Source organism: Sorghum bicolor, chromosome 9, assembly GCF_000003195.3.
Source record: "Sorghum bicolor cultivar BTx623 chromosome 9, Sorghum_bicolor_NCBIv3, whole genome shotgun sequence".
Lineage (NCBI taxonomy): Eukaryota > Viridiplantae > Streptophyta > Magnoliopsida > Poales > Poaceae > Sorghum > Sorghum bicolor.
This window is the reverse complement of record NC_012878.2, coordinates 42,250,853-42,268,295: the sequence shown is the minus strand read 5'-3', so window position 1 is coordinate 42,268,295 and position 17,443 is coordinate 42,250,853. Positions and strand designations below refer to the sequence as shown.

Sequence of the window (17,443 nt, the reverse complement as noted above, 5' to 3'; positions counted from 1 at the left end):
CTCGAGGGCTCTCAAAGGGGGTGCAGGAGTTGGAGTCTTAAACCTCTTGAGCCATAAACACATGAGCTTGGTGAATCGATTCCGGGGCGTGCCAGTCAATTTGACCTGAACTGACAAGGTGAAAGTACAATTGTCAAATTATGGAACTTGCTTGTTATTGCTAGACAATTTCGAGATGTATGGCTTTGAGAAGCCGTTGAGCAAAGGAAATTAGCTAGAAAGTCAACTCCTTGGAATGATGCAAAAAGATAAATATTATTAATTATACTAAACAAATTCATCTTTCGGGTGTAAATTATCGGATCGGCTATTTAGCCGATACGCTTGTGTATAAAAATAAGAGATAGCTTGTATGCATTATCCTTTTATTCATTAGATAAACAATAACTTACTAAAATTGGTCTAACAGCCTGTGGTTTCAATAAATTACTTTCATAATCTATATTAAATCTATATTCATCTAGTCTAGTTGTTGATGCTAAAACTAACCATAACAAAATAGATATCTCGGACGCACAATATGTAACGATCAAGGTCGACAAGCTAGCTATCTTATATTTGCTTAATAATGATGATTTGCTTTAAAGCTCATAATAAGCGTTTATATTTAAAGCTCGAACTAACTCGTCAAGCCTTGATCGGGCAGAATATTGTTACGATAAATAAAAACATTAAGCTCTGAACAATATTGATAACTTAATAAATCTATTAAATTATCGATTTAATAGAGCCGATAAGTAACTTGAACTATAATTCATAAGAGATTGAAGCAATGCATCCTTACAAACATAATTCAAGTCGATAACTAGTTCATAATTAAGCTTGACATGAGGTCGAATGATGGAGCCATGACAGACTAAACATGAACCATGACAATACTTACAAGCAAACCGAAGGTCAAATTTAACCGATGCAGCTCGATTTGTTGAAGGTCTCGTCGAGATCTACTTCTACTCCTACTTCTAAGGTTGGTGGCTAGAGCCGAAAAGGTTTGTATTATGATTGTGTATATCTTTACAAGGATCGGGTTTCTAATATTTATAGTCTGGAGCCTAGTCTCATGTCCTGAACGACTCTTTCCTCAAAAAGGTAACTTAGACTCTAACTTTCCCTATTTAATTGAACTCGACACGTCTTCCTTCGTCTTGCCTTGTCCTGACATCATTCTGATCGACTAATTCCACCGTGCCTTCGTTTAGTCGATCCACTCATCCGGCTGTCCCTCCTTCTGCAAAGTAGCCCCACTTGGCAGTTTTATGTCTCGCCAAAATTTGGGATTAACACTACGTGAGCTTTCCATCGCTTCATGTTTTCTTATTTAGCATACAATGGACTAAAAATCAGTAGAGATTTCGATTATTACCGTCGACTACCGGCAAAAATTGTTGGTAGTAATGAATTATAGCTTTGTATGTAATCCATGAATAGAAAAGCAGAGACGCTAGTGCCTAGACGTCACGATGACGTCGTGTCTAGATGTCGGCGCCTGCTCTCACTCGCTCTCTCCTCACCCGTCCTGTCCTCCCATGCTCCCGATGCAATTCCCTCGTCCCTGCATCTGGACGCCCTCGTCCTCTCTGCTCTCTTCTTCCCCATGTTTGACTGCCCCTCCCCTACCCTCCACCGCCAACCACCGTCCCACCACGATGTGGTAGGGTCTCGCCAGCTTCTACGAGATCTTACTGCGCCGGTGACGGCCACATTCTTTCCCTTCCTCTCCTACCACCACCATAGCCTTGGGTGGCAGCTAGCACTGTCACGACACCCCCCGAGTGATCTGGTCCGACCGCCTCCATCGTTGCCATGACCCTAAGTTGCCCACCCGCTATCCCTACCACTGGCTGGCCTGCTACCTCCCCTAAAACCCCTTCTATACCGTCAGAGTTGGAGAACAAAGAGATAGAGGCCAGAGAAGGAGACCTCCGCCATTGTTGTTGGAACCCTAACCGCCACCATCGTCGTCTTCGTCTTCGTCTCTGGTGGGGCATGGATGCGGGGTCACATGGAAGCGACAGCACGTGGAGGTGAAGGTGGAGCCGAAACTTGGCGTCCATTTGGACACGTGAGTCCCCTCATTACCAATAGGGCGATCGAACTCTATAGATTGCAAGAACCTATTGTTATTGTCACACTATATCTCTGTCTCCGAGTTTCTCCATATATACTTTATATTATTGCTTCACAACCTCACTTGTATAAAGCGCTCGTAGGGGAAGCGTGCTTTCTTTAGAAAAAGGAAGCACGCTTCCCCTACGAGAGAGTATACTCTGTAGCTAGCTACAAAATATGTTATTCTATAGCCATCTCCATTTACAATAATTTTATATACTAATTTACGATAGTTGGGTTACTTTAACACATGGGGATATTTACCGTAATGTTGGTAAGGAGTTACTATAATCTTGTAAATTAATATAGTAATTATCGTAATTCAAAGTGGCTACAAAATAAGTTATTTTGTAGCCAACTACAGAGTAATCGTTACTCTGTAGCTGACTACAAAATATGTTATTCTGTAGCCACTTTGAGTTACGATAATTACTATATTAATTTATAAGATTATAGTAACTACTAAGTGGTTTACTATAATATTACGGTAAATACCCCCATGTATTATAGTAACCCAACTATCGTAAATATGTATACATATTATTGGAAATTAGTATATAAAATTATCGTAAATGGAGGTGGCTACAGAATAACATATTTTGTAGCGAGCTACAAAGTATACTCTCCCTATATATATATACACACGATAGCGCAATTCTACACCCTAGGTGTAGAATATTATTCTACACCGCAAGTCAAAACCGAGTAGAAAAAATACTGAGCAATACTGAACAACGTTTAGTATCATCCAGTCGTACACCTAGAACCGCGAAATACTGAATAATACTGAAACACGGGTACTGAACAATACTGAATTATGTTCAGTATAACAGTTTGGTGTAGAATAGTATTCTACACCTAGGGTGTAGAATAGCACTTATATATATATATATATATGACGTGTTTCTTTTACACGTGCGTGTAGTTACTCTCATCCTATGTATCTCTAGATTTAAGGTGTATATGACCGGACGAAATGTATATTGACAAAGTATATGATCATACTAGACCATCTAAAGTGATATGTATATTAGGTATGCATACATACATAGAGTATATGGTTATACTTATTTTATATAATATAGTAGTGGCATTTTAGTAATATATTTAAAATATAATTTTTTTTGAAAAATTTTCGTGTGGTAAGATCTAGAGTATCTTAATATGAGTATATAAACATACTCAAACTGATAAACAAGTATGAATACATACACAATGTAGTTTATTGAAGATGAGAGTAACTATTCGTAAGTATACACTTATATATATATATATATATATATATATATATATATATATATATATATATCATTGATATATATATATATCAATGATATCATGCTTGAATTCTGTGCTTTCCTACCTGATGCGCGCTTTATTATTCCGTTTCCGGATGCCGTGGCCATGTGGGTCCCTGTTTGGAAATTTGGTGGTCAGTAGTCAGTACAAGGAATGTTGTCTGTAACCTGTGCACGCGTTCCTCGTGCAACGGTGCAAGTGTACCTAAAATATTACTCGTATAATTGGCAACGCCATGGCCAAGATCATCATATCTCACGCGAGCTAGGCCTAGACGCCTATAGTCCACTCCAACCACAACGTGTTTTACAGGTTTTCACCATGCAGCATGCAGGTCTTTTTCAGCGCCGATCGGTTGGTGCCCGATCGATGACAGTACGGAGTAGGGAAATGGCAATTATTTAGCGCCGCACGCTGCTGCCGCAGCAGCATTTTTAATCGATCGCCATCGCCATCGCCATCGCCATCGCTTTCCCGTGGATGAGATAGGACACACGATGCATGCGTTGTGCTCGTGTGTGCCTGACGAGGCGACCGAATCCTAGCTCGTCGCCGGAAATAAATACAAACAAAACACGACAGACGTCCTCGCACCATTATTGCTTCTAAAACCTTATTAGTTGATCCACTAATTAATTAATTAATTAATTAAGGAGACCTTTTTTTTGCTACAAGTGGTACTCACCATCACACCATGTCACCATGCATGCAATCTAAGGTGGCCATGTATACGATTAATTATATATGCGCTTCATCACCGTTGATATGCATACAATCTTTCATGCGCTGTGTTTTTTTTAAAAAAAAACTTTCATGCTTTGTCGTGCTACTCATTATTTAATTTGGCTAGGTTTGAGTTGTATAGGAACAGAGGCTCGCTCTCGGTCACATTCACATATGTCCTGGACTCACTTGGTTGCAACTTGCAAGGGGGAATATTAGTGCGTGCGTACTAGCTAGAAGCTCAAGCATTTCGGTGAAGGAAATCACTACACAGAAGAGATGGGGTGCCACTGCTTCCTCCTATATAAGAAATCCTCACAGCCTCACAAGTCACACCGACAATATCCAAAGCATACAACCACCTCGGCCTTGGCATGTTCTGACCTGAGCACCTGAGCATTTCATCTCGACCACACACAATAATGCAACCGAAGCAGACACCATCTGTGCCATGTGGCCCATACGGCCATACACATCTCATATCAAGCAAAGGCCGAAAGTGAAGTTGACCGTAAAAATGGCCCGCACACACGATGGAAGGCAGAACATTGCACACATACATTCCCCATCCCCGTTGGTAGTTTCTTATGCTCAAATAGATCAATTCCGCAAACGTGCAAGAGTATTTCAGAGTATCATATTTTTATCCTTAGGAAAGCTATGGCTAAGATTATCGATAAGTATGATTCCTTGAATGTAACTCAATTAACTACCAAACTCTAGTTGGGTTAACGATAAAAGGGTAGTGGCGTAGTGCGACACCGAGGGATACAAAACTAAACAAAGAAAAAGTGGCTTGGTAGGGACGAGTGAGTAAAAAGATTCATATGATCTTCTCTACTAAATGAAACAACTCTAGCATAAAACTTAGTAGAATAGAGCAAAGATTTTTAATATAATATAGTCAAACGTATATTTGGCACTTCGGGACGTTAAGCCCTCTTTGCAGTAGAAACGGATGAGAAGGGTGCTAGACAAGTGAAACAAGGGTATTGCAGGTTTTAAATGCCCACCTGAACCGGCGGAATATTTCATGGAAGTGGTAAAGAAGAAATCCGGTGCGATAGAAGGGATATAAACTTATTTTAGTGACATGTAGGAATGCCCCATTTATTTAATGTTATATAGACAATTAATAATAGCATAACCGTGGCGCAATAGGCTCTACCTAAAACAAAATATAAACAAATAATTATTATCTCTAACTTATCTGGCATCAATAACTACACAAGATTGCTCGTGTTGGCTTGAGTTGGGACCCGGATCCTATGTCTGGACTGATCCCCTCCCAGAGTTTGTAATCTCCTGGGTAACTCGGGATTCAAGTGAACCCGTGAGAAGGCAATAAAATGATTGCTTTCTTTCAAAAAAAAAATAACTACACAAGATTTGTAGTCCGAAGGAAAATAATGTTGTTTAACACAAACAACATCGCATTACTGCAAAAAGAAATATCATCTTGGCACAACACTTGAGAAAAAGAAACCATGAATTATCTCCTTATTATAAATTTAAAACAACAAATAGAGGATGTTGGTGGCAAAGTTGCAAAAATAGTTGTAAACTCTAATATGATGGCTTTATTTTTACCCTTCCTAAAGAGGAACAATAAAAATAATCAAAAACATATACAAATTATATGGTATTAAACTACTTCGCCTAATAATTATTAACATAGGTTGCATTTGATCCTTTGGCGAGGTCCCAAGGCCTGGAGCCCTGCTCCACGCTAACCGAGGACATGGCTATAGGGCGACAAAAGGAGAGGAGGCGATGTTGTGGCAACAAAAGGAAGAAATCTAATATAAGAGGAGGAGAAGTTTATCCGACCTCTCTCAACTATTACATGACTCTGACTACCTCCCTCAGTCACGAATATGATTTTTTTAGACTCAAATCCTTGAAACTGTCCGATTTTACTTTGTTTAGCAATTTTGAATTTTAGGTGACGTGGCACTACTTAAGCTGTTCTATATGACATCAATTAGACTTTACAAAAAAAAATATTGTAGAAATACTTTCCAAAAAAATATCCAAATATTTTTAATTTTTAATATTTTTTTCTATATTTTTTATAAACTCTAATTGACCTCCCTAAACTATTGCGAAATTCGTGACTGGCTAGCGTTACATAGGATGGCTGACGTGGTGACCTATCATCAAAAAGTGCTTTCAAAACCACCTAAAGAGATAAATCAAACCATTTCAAGAGTTAGAGGAGCCTAAAAATCTTATTTTCGAATTGAGAAAAATAAATCAGACTCACGTAAAACAGACTGATATAATAGCTGATGCAAATAAGATAGATCTTTTTGTTTCTAAATAGAAAAACCATATTTTTTGATTGAGAAAAACAAATCAGGGAGAGTTTTTTTAGATTATCGGAGAGTTTTTCTTGAGGGGAATCAGAGAGATAGATGAAAACAGGGGAGAGTTTCTTTTTTTTGAGTGGAATAAAAACAGAGTGCACTAGGCAATTCAGAAAAAACCAGAGCCCAGAGGGGGAACACGGCTGAATGGTAACAGGCCGTTGCTGGGCTTCGTTTCCACTCTGCTTCTTGCCAACATTCCTTTTTTTTTTTAAAAAAAAAAATCTTCTTTCTTCGTCGCGACATACGAGCGCCACCTTATCGGTTCCCCTCTCGGGCCCTCCCGGCCTCACTCCCCCGCTTCGGCTCTTCACCATGGCCGCCGCCCACCTCCTCGCCGCCTCCGCCGCCGCCTCGTCCTCCTCCACCGCCTTCCGCCCTCCTCTCCGCCTTCGCTCTCCACTGCATCCACCACATCTCCGCTTCAATCGTACTGGTACTGCCGTAGTCTCTCTCCAGCCTACGCAGAACCGCATTGCCGAGAGAAGTTTGACTGACCTCCTGATGCATGTCGGCTCCATTCGCAGGGAGGAGGCCGTTCCCGGTGGTACGCGCGGCTGAGACCGACGCCAAAGACGGTGCGTCCTTGTCACGGCCCCTCCGTGTGCTGTTCTGCCGTTTTCCGTTGCTCTCTAACTCTTTGACGCGTGATTGATTGGTTGCGCAGCGAAGGCGAACGCCAAGGTCCCCGAGAAGGCGCCCGCGGCGGATGGCTCCAGCTTCAACCAGCTGCTCGGCATCAAGGGTGCCAAGCAGGAGAGCGTGAGTCTTCCCTCAACCTCTTCCCGTGCATTGGGTATATATTGCACTGGGTGGCTTTGGCCTGGTTTTGTGGATAATTGGGGATTAAATAGGAGTACAAAACTTAGAACTACATGATTTCTAAATTTCCACGCGCCGGCCTTCACTGTGAGAAAGCCCAAAAATGCTATGTGGCAGACTCTAAATTGCTATTGGCGTGAAATGAAATTAATTTGAATGTGGGCTCAGGTCTTTCTCTTACACAGTTACACATTGCAACGTTGTCGACTTGTTGGTTCGCGTTTTCTTTGCCAACCGGTGAATGTGGGTATGTACAAACAACAAATATAGCAGAATCTTAGATCCACAAACAAAGAACTATTTTGGTTCTCGGAGATTAAGCTTTGCCTTCTGTGCATGCTACCATGTTACTTTTCTCTAACAGCTAAGAATTTGACTAGGTTGCATATGTTACGTTATTTTGGCCGAATTGCTTGATATGCATGCTTTGCCCTACATTCAGTAAATGATTCATCCTGCACATAGCCAGGATTTTCATGCAATTGAAAATTTGAGTAATATTCATAGCTCGCAACATAATTTTCAAGTGACATGTCACCAATTTTTCAGGTAAAGTCTATTTTTTATTTTTTTTTTCATTCTCTTACTTGCACAACAGTTTAATTTTCAGCCATGAACAATGGAACTGGGTATAGAACACCTTCCAAAATGTCGCAACCAGACAAATATGGTCCTCTTGCTCATTTCAAAGATGGTTTTCTATTTTTCCAATAATAATACAAATCTGGTATCATCTCTAAAAATTCATAACTAATTTATTTTAAATCTAAAATTTTTATCTGTATGTTGGTGCTCTATTTGGAGTTATATGTATTGAGTTGCATGCACCAACCAGTTCAATCCAAAAGCTTAAGCTGATGGGGAGAGGTGGACAGTTCACTTATATTCCAACACTCCCCCTCACGTGGAGGCTCCCTCAGGCCTCAAACGTGGACATTTTTTTTGAGGCGTTGTGGCGAGGCGCGGCGCTAGACCCCCTTCACAACGCCTAGGCGTTTATGGCGGACGCCTAGGCGACGCCATATGCACATTTTAGGCGCCATGAAAGCGTTGTATAAGATAGAATTATAGATATTAGTGCAACACATACATGCCTTGTTTATTCCCAATTCTTTAGGCCAGCACATACTAGTACAACTAAGAGTACTAATCAGTAAGTATTATACTAATCAAAGGAAGAAGAACTTCTACTTTGTGTTCTGTAAATGTGTAAAAATTAAAGAAAGAACCCAAACAGATATTATACTAATCAAAGAAAGATCCACTTTGTGTTATGTAATGTTCAAAGAAAATAACAACCCAAGCACAAGCAGGCATTAGTCTACTCCGTATGTGGGTATGTGACAGGCCAATAATATAATATAAAAAGCGCCAGTACACGCACCAGTATGAGCAAAGACAGAGCAAACAAATATGAAAAGCGGCAGATTTGGTGAGCCAAAACACAAGATGAGGCAGGGGGCGTACAGGTATGGACAGACGCAAAGCGGACGGACAGGTGTGGTGCGGATGGACCTGCGGAAGGCAACAGTGACTCGAAGCGGGCGGACCTGCGGACGGTGATGGCCACTCGAAGCTGCAGTGCGGATGGCCAGCGGTAGCGGGCAGCAGGTGCGGACGGCCAGAAGTGGCAGGGACTCGAGGAGGCGCACACCAATAGAGGAGCAACCAAGCAGAGATGCAGGAGCAGCTCCACGGAAGGTGCAGAAGGCCGAGCGGAGATGCAGGGGCGCCTACGCAGCAGGGGCGACCGGCCAGCGGACTAAAGCAGAGGAGCAACCAAGCAGAGCTCGATGTCTGCTCGCCCCCTTCTCTCTTCCTCTCCCTTGCCCGCACTCACGGTAAAAGCCTCGAGCGGAAGATTTTGGGCGCGAAAAGCAGTATAGGCCGGGTCGATTCCCGCCCTTCTGCTTTTGGCGCGGACGTGCGGTTGATTCTGCAGGGCTGCAGTGATTTTGGTGCTTTTCCCCTGCAAGTTCGCATCTGGCGTCTGCGGCAAGGATCTAGGCGTCCAGCGGACGCCATTCCTCACCTAGTCGACGCCTAAACGTGTGAGGCGGACGCCATACTGTCGGAGGTCGTGGCGACCCCGACGCCCAGCGCCCGTAGCACGCCTAGTCGCCTAGGCGACGACGACGACTCAAAAACAATGGACGTGGAATAGGAGCGAGCAACAGTTATTTTATTTTAATTGCGCTAACCTGGATTCGAACTCGAGACCTCTGGCTTTGATACCATATTGAGTTGCATGCACCAACCAGTTCAATCCAAAAGCTTAAGCTGATGGGGAGAGGTGGACAATTCACTTATATTCCAACAATATGTATCGTATTTGTTTATGTTCCTAGTGTTTAATTGCTTGTAGTCACACCTGTTAATGAAAATTGGAAGCATAAACAAATTAGATCTAAATAACTACAAATAAATCACAAAGAGATAGATTGCATTTTTAGAAATCAATTGGTACTAGTTTCATATTTTTCCGATTTAAAATAAATCTGTTATGACTTTTTAGAGATTATAAACCTATTATTATTATTTCTAGAAAATAGAAAACCACCTTTGAAACCAGCAAGGTGATTAAATTTGTCTGGTTTCATCATTTAGAGGGCATCCGGTACCCGGTTTCGTAGTTTAGGTTGAAAATCGAACTGCTGTGCAAGTTGTAGGCCAAAAAAGTGAACCTGACCCTTTTTTAGAAAACCTTTTCGAGCATGTCTTTTCCCAGACGTGTAATTTTAATTGTTTTACTGTCTCCAGCAGTTAATAACATGAATACCTCTTTAGCCTTTTGCAATCTAGCCATTTGTATCTAGGAACTGGAAACTATGTAATATTCACCAATGCCTGCTTTTCATTTGTTGACACAGGACATATGGAAGATCCGTCTTCAACTTACTAAGCCAGTGACATGGCCTCCACTTGTATGGGGAGTTCTCTGTGGCGCAGCTGCCTCTGGTATGCTTTGCTGCCTATGATGGTTTTTATCTGCTCCTTGAATGCTTTTATGTCTCCAGTTCATAAAAACAACCCAACCTTTGAATTTTGGGAACTGCATTTTTCCTGTGTAATTACATCTAGTAGTGCATTGCTACTATGTTGCTGGTTGTCCACCTTCCTAAGGGCTTCCTACTTTGCTAATTAACAACAGTGTTATTGAATCTTCATCCTTATAACGAAGTATTTAGCGACTGACGTTTATTGCATTGGAAAAGCAATAGCCTAGACTCCATCCTTCTTTCTGTTGAATTCAAACTAGCGCTCCCAGCAACTTACAAAACAACATCAAACTCCTTTTGATCCAGATGCCTTGGCTTTTAGGATAAAGGAACCAGAGTACAGTGTCCAATTGTTGTGCTTATGAACACTGTTCCTTTTGGCGTGTGACTAGTATGTATGATTATGCTGTTTTTCCCCTAATCTGTCACATTCAGGAAATTTCCACTGGACAGTTGAAGATGTCGCAAAATCTATTGTATGCATGATAATGTCTGGTCCATGCCTTACAGGATACACACAGGTTTACTTTTAAATTCTTTGTCAGCCTTCATTTATATCCTCAGGCATGCTGCATGGGAGACTATTTCTACTAATAAGTATGTCAGCCAAACATTCTTGCTTGTAGACACTTAATGACTGGTATGATCGAGACATTGATGCAATTAATGAGCCTTATCGCCCTATTCCATCGGGTGCTATATCAGAAAATGAGGTATGTCTATATTTGAGAAAATGGGCTCCCTTTTCTGCATATGTAATTATATGCATGCTTAGTTTCATCAACTATTGACTAGTTTGTAGGTACATGAGTCCAAACTTGCCATTTTAGGGATGCCAGCAATGCACAAAATAAAACTCATTCGTACACCAGTTATTTCTTTTCCATCAATGAGCCATTCCTTTCTTTCCTTTCCAGAATTTTATTTTGCAAGTTGAAGCGTTGGGGTTTTATACTATATTTATGCAACAAACAAGAGATTGAGTTTGAGGACCAGCATGCTTGTTTTACAAAGGCACTACTGGTTTGCACCAAAAGTATCCACCTGGACACATGTGTCTATGGGGGTGGATAAACAAACTATAAACTTGGCGATGGTGGTTAGAGGCTTTTTGTAGTGTTTTTTGGTCGTCTTTCTTTGTCTGGAGTGGTTGTTTTTGTAGGATGGTTTTTGTGTTTTAGTGTTCCTTTGCGTGTGTTGGTGTGAGTTTGGGGTGGTGTTGAACCTGTTTTGTACTTCGGCATTTTATGCCTCCTTTTTTTTTTTCTCTCCTATCTTAATGCAATGATACGCAGCTCTCCTGCGTATTCCAGAAAAAAAATAAACTTGGCGATGTTGCCATCTTTTGAATGACATCATGTTTTTCCAAAACTTGAAATCTAGGTAGTTTATCATTTCAATCTATCCATCCTGTTTGTCCTTGCATTTAATCCTTGGTTGATTTATAGTGCTACTTTCTTGTTATATCCGTTCTCATATACTTGGTTGGTTGTTAGATGGGATATCTTGCTTGGTGTTGTAGCCTTGTTGCTATTTGTGAATCCCCTCTTTCAAGTTGGCCTTAATTCCTGAATGGATTTGTTTTTCCGTTGTGGCACATGTAATGCCATTAGCTGCTGCGTAACATTTGAAATTAAATTGACTCTTGATGATAATGATATTCTGGTATCATTTACAAGGGTTTTGCCAGCTCCAACTGGCTAAGTTATCATGCCATCCCTGACTTCCTGTAATACTGATGAAATTTTTTCTCTTCAGGTAATAACCCAGATCTGGGTGCTATTGCTAGGAGGGCTTGGATTGGGCGCTTTGTTAGATGTGTGGGTAAGTCCTTAAGCAATTGTTTTTGTGCACCAACAGGTTGGTAAAGTTAAAATTTTCACGCATCTTCTAATGCTTTGCCATTTCAGGCAGGGCACGATTTTCCTATTGTGTTTTATCTTGCTGTGGGTGGCTCCTTACTTTCTTACATATACTCAGCACCACCTCTCAAGGTACTCGAGTGTGTCTTCTTTATTACTGATTCTCTTGTCTGAAAAATACTTCCTTGCGACGCAACATGCCTTTTGATTGAAAGATGCTAACAAAACTTCATCATTTCAGCTCAAGCAGAATGGATGGATTGGGAACTTCGCTCTGGGTGCAAGTTACATCAGCTTGCCCTGGTATGATCAACATTGCTGATTTCTCTTCATGTTGTGCAAACAATGTTGGTTTTGATGCTACCATTGTTATATTCATAAGAGCTTAAAGGTATAAAATATTTTTTGCAGGTGGGCTGGCCAGGCGTTATTTGGAACTCTTACACCGGATATTGTTGTCTTGACTACTTTGTACAGCATAGCTGGGGTATTTCGTCTCCACATCCTATTTGGCTTTCTTTTGATCATTCATACATGTCATGATGATTGACCTTTTTTCTTGATTATGATTATGCAGCTAGGGATTGCTATTGTAAATGATTTTAAGAGCATTGAAGGGGATAGAACTCTGGGGCTTCAGGTTATACTCCTTTTTTTTTGTAAATATTTATCATTAATGTACTTATCAATAACAGTTTCTATTTTTTTAACAAAAAAAAAACGTTTAAAATTTTGTAGTCACTTCCTGTTGCTTTTGGGATGGAAACTGCAAAATGGATATGTGTTGGAGCAATTGATATCACTCAATTATCTGTTGCAGGCAAGGCATCTGTTGCTTTTTCTTTTGTCATAACATCCCGCCTTCACTTTAATTCTTACTGTACTAGTTCGATCTGCATACCATATTCTGGTTGTCATGCTGTTCACGGCTTCTTAGTCCTGCTAGTGTACTGCATTGCCTAACATTATCCCTGGGCATTTGTCATGGTAATGCATCAGATTTGAAGTTCCCCTCTATCATGAATCGTGATAATACAGCTTTGAACAAGATGTGCTTATTGAAAAATTTTCAGCTTAGATTCCAAAGATTTGAAATGTCAGCACGCTATGCATGAGATGTTGTAGCTATATTTTCTTCAAGTCTTGCATGTTGCCATATTCTACCAGTAGAAAACAGGGAACACATCCATAGCTTGATGCTATCATGTTGAATTTTGATAGGAAATTGTAACATTAGCGTTCCATTCTCCATCTTTTCAGGTTATCTATTGAGCACTGGTAAGCTGTATTATGCCTTGGCGTTGCTTGGGCTAACAATTCCTCAGGTGTTCTTTCAGGTATACCTGACTGTTCTTGTTACACCCTTTTTTTTGTCTCTCTGGATTTTTTTGTTTCAGATGTTTTTCATGTTTGAAGCAAAGTCCCTTTCTCCCTGCGTATTACTAGGCTCAAACTTTTTGACCTATGAGGAATAGCTTTATCTGTAAGGCTGCAAAACTGCGTATCTTTTGGTTACCTCCAGAAAGCAGTCTTAAATATATCTCTGCGCTGAATGAAACATTTCTACTAAGGACATTTTTATCCACAATGCATACACGATCAATACCACAAAGTGGAGACATGAGGGGCTGCCTAATTCATTAACATATCCACTTTTGTTTTTTTGTGTGCTCTATATAAGACTATAATCCTCCAAGTAGTAGTTTGAACATAGGTTTGGGTTGTGTTAAATAAACCATTGCAGAGAAGCACATTTCTTTTATCTAACACTGCATGTCTGAAACATGAACAACGTAGCGGGGGAGGTAACAGATTGTCGGTTACTCTGTTCCATTAACACTTCCACTTCCACTTTTGTGCATCCTAATACTTCTTATTTTCCTGGAGCAGTTCCAGTACTTCCTGAAGGACCCTGTGAAGTATGATGTCAAATACCAGGTGTGCTTCAGCTTGTTCTCCCACCCTTACTACTACCGATCCAGCCCCTCCCGTTCTGAAGCTCTTATCTAGTCAGAACTTACAAGTAGGACACAGCTTGAGGTAACCATAATCTAATCCGGACAATGTTACTTTGCTGATAGGCAAGCGCACAGCCGTTCTTCGTGTTCGGCCTACTGGTGACAGCCCTGGCAACCAGCCATTGATGAAAGCATCCAACTTAAACAGAACACGCAACCGTTCTGCTACCGAAGAGGCAAAATAAGCTAGCTGCTTGTGTGCAGGGTAGGAAGAGAACGTCCTTTTACTTCTAGAACACAGATCGATTTTGTAAGGGTTATGTGGTGGGAGGAAAAGTTAGCAATATCGCTGGATGTTGTAGTAGGGTCAGTAGGTGCACGGTAAGATTGTTGTTGTGCCATTTTTAGCGGCTGAACTGGCAATGCTTTGAACAAGCAGTTTTGCGTGACGGCCGTATTGTTGTATGATCAATCCTGAAAGAGTGTTGCTGATTGTTCCATCCACAATGGAACGAGTTCACAACATTCAGGTTTCATGAAGAGCATAAATCGGCGGTGTGCTCCATGTATTCACCCGCTAGTAGTGTAGCGAGGCTTTGTTTAGTTCACCCAAAAAACTAAAATCTTTTCAAGATTTTCCAGCAGTCACATCGAATATTATGACACAGTATTAAATATAGACGAAAATAAAAACTAATTGTACAGTTTATCTGTAAATCATAACATGAATTTTTAAGCTTAGTTAATTGGATAATGTTTTTTAAATAAAAACGAGAGTGCTATACGTTCCGAAACCGATTTTGGGAACTAAACAAGGCCCGAGTTTCTAAGATGTAATCGACTAGTTTGCCCAAAGTGGTTTCAAAGACCGTAGCAGCTATGTGTCCCATCCCAAGGCCCGAGTTTCTAAGATGTAATCGACTAGTTTGCCCAAATTGGTTTCAAAGACCGTAGCAGCTGTGTCCCATCCCAGTTCCTGCAGCTGTGTCCCCGTTTCCAGAATGAGAACTGGAACTTGGGATATCCGGTCCAGAATGGGAACTGGAACTTGGGATATCCGGTCCCCGTTTCCTGCAGCTATATATGTTACCGTCCCCATTTTCAGATTGGAAACTGAAACTCCGAAACATGAAACGGGAACGTGGGAGGCTGCTAAGATCAAGACTTCTCTCAAAGCAAACACTATGGGAGATGGGAGAGCGAGCAGATCAAAGTCCTTGTTAGAATTGCTGCTTCCAATGTGCTTACGCACTCACTCATCGGGAGAAATAAGATGAATATCAAGACTCTACTGACGATGCTGTATGTATTGCACAGGCTATAGCTACAAGTCTTGGACTGACGAGGTGCAATGTTTCCGTTCCTTGTCCTGGTTTCTCTTGTGCCAAACTAGCTATATCCTTCCTTGTACGAAGAGAATCACTCCAAACAAATTGCAGCAGTCTAAAGAAACACAGAAGATTCTTATGTGTGTTACGAACCAACTATTACTCGTACTACGTTACCGAAACAAAGCATGGATACAAGCAAACTCGACGACCTTGAGGCATCAGGTGCTAGACCCCACCACACCACACACTAAGGGACTACAGTTTGGGGTAGAGCCAGAACACAGGCTGCTGAAACTCCCGACGACGACAAAGCTGCATATGCCTCAACACCACAAAGTCACGACGACCGCTGACAATTGACTATCATCAGCACCAAACTGAAGCTACAAGCTAGCAAAGCACGCATGATCATACGCACACCATATGACCGCCTACATGCGTGCTGCGGCGACTGACGCCCTACATTATTATTCAGTGCACACACGTGCCAAAACCTGGAGTGGCACATGTGCTACGACTAGCCTACACTACCTGCCTGCAGCTACTAGATGCTACGGGGCACGGGACACGTACGCGGTACGCCGCACAGGCATCAGAGATCTAGGACTTGGTCCTGAACTTGGACTCGTCGATCTCGATGCCCTCCCGGGCGGCGCGCTCGCCGCCGGACTCCTCCTTGGTGCTCAGCCCGCCCTTCTTCCCCATCTCCTGGTAGCCCTCGTGGCCCAGCTGCTCCCTGCGAGTCTGCCCGCCCTTGCTGCCCATCTCCTGGTAGCCCTCGTGGCCCAGCTGCTCACTCCGGGTCTGCCCGCCCTTCTTCCCCATCTCGACGTAGCCCTCGTGGCCCAGCTGCTCCTTGCGGGTCTGCCCGCCCTTGCTCCCGCCGTGGCTGCGCCCTGTGCACGCACACATCCAACAGATGAACACAGTCGTTTCATCGATCAGTTAGTTACGTTCTTGGCCATTAACGCATGCAGTAGTGGTGGTCTAGTAGCTAGCAGTGTATAGAGAGATGATCAAAAAGGCCGGCCGGCCATAGGTTACAAACCTTCGGCGAGGTGCTCCTGTGCCTCGAGGGACTTGCCGCCGGTGCCGCCGGGGACGACGGTCTGGCCCTCCTCGGCCATGCGATCCAGCTCCTCCCTGCTGTCCTGACCGGACGCCATTATCGCCGCCGCCCTCAGAAACTAACGAACGAACGAAAGCTCACGAGCTCGGTGTGGATGGTCGCTAGACGTACGTGTGAGGAACTGCTCTTTAGGTGTCGCTGTTTAGCTAGCTACGTACTGGCTGCTTGTGTGATATGAAAGGATCAGGTGGTGGTGCCGCCTTTTTATAGCCGTCCAGTGGAGAGGCGGCACGCCGCGAGGCCAGGGCTCGGCTGGCCAGGGACGTGCAGTGTGCGCCGACGCGGACCAAAGGCAGGGTCCCTCGGCGGCCGTGTGCGGCGCGACGCGTGTGCTACAAGGCCTTGCGAGGGCGACACGTACGCGTGCGAGTCGAGCGAGGAGGGCCTGCATGCGCGCATGTGAGCGAGAGTAGTTATCCGGTAGAGGAAGCACTACTGTAGCATGGGGACGAGCTGGTGCACCGGCCATGCTGCATTGCCGCCGCGTGTGTGCATGCGCGCGTGCGCTCGGCACCGTGCTCGAGCCGAGACCGAGAGGGGCATGACGACCTACCGGATGAGAGACTACGGGCGTGTTTGCGAGGGTGAACGGGGCGGCCAGGCCTGCCCCCAAGGGCCCTGGCCTGGTTTAGCCAGTCCAAACGGCTGCAAGCAGTTTTGTTTGTAAAACCAGTCTGATCCAGATGAGTCTGTGTTTGTGAACCAGACCCCAGTCTGACTTATCATCCAACTACCTCAACTACTAAAATGAGATTGTGTTTGTGCACCAAGTCACAGCCAGGCCCATAGGTTGCAGAAATATGAGACATCATTTAATTCAAAGCCTTATAGTTACAACAGTC

The 17,443-nt window shown here is 42.8% G+C and overlaps 2 protein-coding genes across 2 annotated transcripts; one reads left to right on the top strand and one right to left on the bottom strand.

Moving 5' to 3' along the window:
* On the top strand, nt 6,744-14,690 carry LOC8061338 (chlorophyll synthase, chloroplastic). Its single transcript, XM_002440884.2, has 15 exons — nt 6,744-6,936; nt 7,028-7,078; nt 7,168-7,262; nt 10,193-10,280; nt 10,757-10,842; nt 10,948-11,034; nt 12,080-12,145; nt 12,232-12,315; nt 12,425-12,486; nt 12,595-12,670; nt 12,761-12,823; nt 12,922-13,003; nt 13,444-13,520; nt 14,074-14,121; nt 14,265-14,690. Exons 1-15 carry the CDS (start codon nt 6,816-6,818, stop codon nt 14,325-14,327), a joined length of 1,149 nt encoding a protein of 382 aa, XP_002440929.1. The 5' UTR covers nt 6,744-6,815; the 3' UTR covers nt 14,328-14,690.
* LOC8061337 (late embryogenesis abundant protein B19.3) lies at nt 15,609-16,776 on the bottom strand. The gene is made up of 2 exons (XM_002439570.2): nt 16,521-16,776; nt 15,609-16,368 (listed from the first exon to the last, which is right to left on the bottom strand). Exons 1-2 carry the CDS (start codon nt 16,636-16,638, stop codon nt 16,073-16,075), a joined length of 414 nt encoding a protein of 137 aa, XP_002439615.1. The 5' UTR covers nt 16,639-16,776; the 3' UTR covers nt 15,609-16,072.

Excerpts from the sequence above, each read along its gene's own strand:
- LOC8061338 (XM_002440884.2), top strand. The coding sequence starts at position 6,816 with ATGGCCGCCGCCCACCTCCTCGCCGCCTCCGCCGCCGCCTCGTCCTCC. Across the intron at positions 10,281-10,756 it reads CTGTGGCGCAGCTGCCTCTG|GAAATTTCCACTGGACAGTT; the intron begins GTATGCTTTGCT and ends TGTCACATTCAG. Across the intron at positions 11,035-12,079 it reads GTGCTATATCAGAAAATGAG|GTAATAACCCAGATCTGGGT; the intron begins GTATGTCTATAT and ends TTTTCTCTTCAG.
- LOC8061337 (XM_002439570.2), bottom strand. The coding sequence starts at position 16,638 with ATGGCGTCCGGTCAGGACAGCAGGGAGGAGCTGGATCGCATGGCCGAG. Across the intron at positions 16,369-16,520 it reads ACAGGAGCACCTCGCCGAAG|GGCGCAGCCACGGCGGGAGC; the intron begins GTTTGTAACCTA and ends GTGCGTGCACAG.